Source organism: Pteropus vampyrus, unplaced genomic scaffold (assembly GCF_000151845.1).
Source record: "Pteropus vampyrus isolate Shadow unplaced genomic scaffold, Pvam_2.0 Scaffold13, whole genome shotgun sequence".
Taxonomy (NCBI): domain Eukaryota; kingdom Metazoa; phylum Chordata; class Mammalia; order Chiroptera; family Pteropodidae; genus Pteropus; species Pteropus vampyrus.
This window is the reverse complement of record NW_011888794.1, coordinates 319,154-322,649: the sequence shown is the minus strand read 5'-3', so window position 1 is coordinate 322,649 and position 3,496 is coordinate 319,154. Positions and strand designations below refer to the sequence as shown.

The following is a 3,496-nucleotide window of genomic DNA, read 5'->3' as shown; positions in this document are numbered from 1 at the left end:
TAAATCTATTGAATATCATGATCCCATATATATTTTATTTTTTCCGATTGAACAGATGTTTCCACATTTTGCAGAAAATTTATTATCTGAAGAAAAATTGAGAAAAAAATGTCTTTCGGATTTCCATTAAGCAGAGAAAATTATTTAAAAACATTAAGAATAAACTGGATTTATCTTAATGTGTAGTTATTACTTAATCACTCATATTTACTAAAGGTTTTTTGTGGCAAAGTTTCTCTACTATAAAATTACTGTTTCCCCATTTATAATTAATAAAGACTTGTTTTGGGAGAGACACTTTGAGACTTCAAAAATCCTGTTGCTCCTTATATTTGCCCATTCATTTTAGCACCCGTCAGACAATCTTGCCTGCAGCAAGTTTTTTTAACAGTGTTATAATGGTGACATTTTATTTCATTTATTCTTTTAATATTTACTAACTGGAATACTTCTGTAAGGAAGAGGTATCTCTTCTCCTACATTTATTTTCTATTGAGTTATTTATTGATACCAGTATGGTCTATTTTATTAGTTGATTATAATACAATACTACTATTATTTACTTTGTTGCTCAAATTGTTCCAATGTTAGCTATTGGGAACACTTTTAATTTGGCTCCTCTGCCCTTCCAATAGGACACAACATTATTTTACTTTACTTTGTTTTTAGCATTTCTGTTCAGCACAGATGTTCTGGGCTCATCTTGCACACTCTCTACCTGTGCCAGAAATCATCCTCTTCTCTAAGGAGCCCTTGTTCACTTTTTTGGAAAATGATATCAGAAACAAGATGAGGATGCTAGATGTGTTCATTGCTACTGCGGTGACACTGCTTCTAGGCTTTTCAGTGAGTTGAGCCAGGATCTATTGTATTAACTAATGCATAAAGGCCTTTATGCTACATATACGAGTATCAATACATAATGAATGGAATCAATAATGTAAAAGGCACAGTAGAAATCTAACCACATGGGAAGTATTTAATCAATAATTTGGTAAAGGCTTTAGTACTTTATAATGCACAGTAATAAATATTTATTTATACATATTAAGCAATATAAAACAACTGTTTATTTCTGATAAAAAGTTTTATTTATATATGCATATTCATATCATATTTTACATCAATAAAAGTCTCTATTTATATCTTTATGTCATCACTGGGGTGAGAGGTGAAATCCGGCATTACTCCAGTGGCATAGGGGAGGAGGACAGTGGTGGATAATGGAGCATGGTGGACAGTGGTGTTATGTGTCCTTCCTCAGTTCTTCCCTACAGACGAAGCAAAAAATTATGCGTCGGCGAGATTTAGAAAAAGTAAAATTTGTTGAAAGTACAATTTAGAAGGAGTCGGGCCATACCCAGGAAGACTGCAGCCCTGTGGAATTTAGGAGGTAGAGAGATAAGATAGTACACCCCAAGGGAGGGAGGGGCGGGTTTCCAGCCAGGGAAGCTATAACAATGAAGAGATGGAAAAATCTGTTTATATTTGGGCCGTGATGGGTGGGCCTAGATGAGCCATGTGTAAGGTCACTTTGACTGACAGTTGGCTGCTATATAACTTTTTGCCCACTGCACACGTGCTTACCCAGAATTCAGTCTGTTACAATTAGATTCATGAACTTCCAGGCATAGTCATGATATTATAATGATGGCAACGTGAGGCTGAAGTTAGGGGCAGTACTTTCTGTGCATGTGTTTGTAGGTGGTTTAGCCAGCAGCTTTTACGGCCTTTGTGCTCTAGGATTTGGGGTAATTTATAATCCTAAAAGGGAGGTGTTTCTGGGAGGTGCTTAAAGAAGGTCTTCAAGGGAAGTTTCTATGGTTACAGAGCTGGGCCTTTGCTCCTGTCGCTCATGCCTGATTAGCTACCTAACTTTTAGGTATTGCTTTTCTATCAATTTTCTGTAGTCCCCGACTCGTACTACTCACTCACACACCTACACACATATGCACATGCTCAGGAATAAAAATTATCCATTAGTTAAATCTGTATTTTCTTTTCTCTAGGCATATCATCTCCATCCTAATTTTAATCTCTTTGTCACTTTTTCCTGAAACTTCAGAAAAATGTTTTAGGTTGTTCTTTATATCTCTGATACAATTTTCCACATTATCAAATCTGTTCTTTACAATTCAAATGAGAATATTTACTCTGTTATTGCATTTTCATTTCTTTTATTCCATTTTCTTGACTATTGTACTATTTGCTCTTATTATTTTCTTAGAATTTACTGTTCATTTCATTTTTGCATTAAAAAGCTACCTTATTTTATCCTATAGGGAATATGCAAAAAATATTGCCTATATATATGTATATATATACACAATTATGTATCTATGCACATATATATACCTATATACATACAAATGCACATATATATGCCTATGTATATAGTGCAAAGAGAAAGTCCTTACAAGTATTAAGGAACAGTATTACAGTGTTAGTAGTTGTATTATTAATGCAGCTCTGCTAATATGTAATAGAAAGCCTATTATAATAGTAACAATTTTACGCTTCTGATGTTCTGAGATGATGTGGTACCTAACTGACTATGATCCCTGGTACACGGCCATGTCCTGTCTGCAGTCCTGCCTAGAGCACTTTGACGTGCAATATGCTTATGAGGATATACACAGAATGCCTTGTGTACTGTTTTCTATTTCCTGTGCAGTTGCTCTCTGAGAGTAGCATTAACAGCGTGGCAGAATATGCTAGCCCACAATATGCCACTTCAGCATCAGGGTTATTTTGAGCGAAAGGCACTTGAAAAACAGAAGATGCAAAAAGAGCATTCTCATTTTCCCTTTTTTCTAAAGATGGGAGATGAAATTCCATGCAAAAGTTGTCCTCCATATACCAGAAGGAAAGTAACATTTTTATCAAGAAAAGGAAGCCAAGGCCAAGAAAATTCTATACGAACAGACCTTGTTAAAATAGTTCTTATCTTCCTTTCGCCTTCCTGTAATACTGGTTGCTCTAGTTTATTCCACTTCTTTGGGTCTTCATTTCCTTTTGAGGGCTCCCATGTCATGTAAAACTTAACATTATATGCTTTTCTCATGTTAACCTGTATTTTGTTAGGGAGACCTAAAATGAATAGAGGGAAAAAAATGTTCCTCTCTTACATCATTCTCCAAATAGATGGAGAAAGTAAGATACCTGTGACTGTTTAAAAGATGTAATATTCCGGTGTGTGGAAGGCTGAATAACAACTGTCCCCCGCTCCAAAAAAAAGATATCCATGTCTCGATCGACAGAACCTGTGAATATATTATCTTAACATAGCAAAAGTGATTTTGCTGATGTAATTAAGTTAATGATTTTAAAATGGGGAGATTGTTCTAGATTATCCAAGTGGACCCAGTGTAGTCACAAGGGTCCTTAAAAGGGAAAGAGGAAGGCCGGACAGTGAATGTCAGAGAAGGGACTGCTACTGAGAAAGCAGAGTTCAAAGTAACGTGTGTGCACAAGGAATGCTTGCAGTCTCCATCAG

General features: G+C 35.6%; 1 protein-coding gene across 1 annotated transcript in view; it reads left to right on the top strand.

The window, feature by feature from the left end:
• Positions 1 to 2,755, top strand: part of LOC105306188 (angiogenin-like) — a 9,161-nt gene extending 6,406 nt beyond the window's left edge. Inside the window, exons 3-4 of the mRNA XM_023525038.1 lie at positions 683 to 846; positions 2,675 to 2,755. Coding sequence (XP_023380806.1) covers positions 683 to 846; positions 2,675 to 2,755 — 245 coding nt within the window. The remainder of the gene's footprint in view (positions 1 to 682; positions 847 to 2,674) is intronic.
• The last annotated feature ends 741 nt before the right edge of the window (positions 2,756 to 3,496 follow it).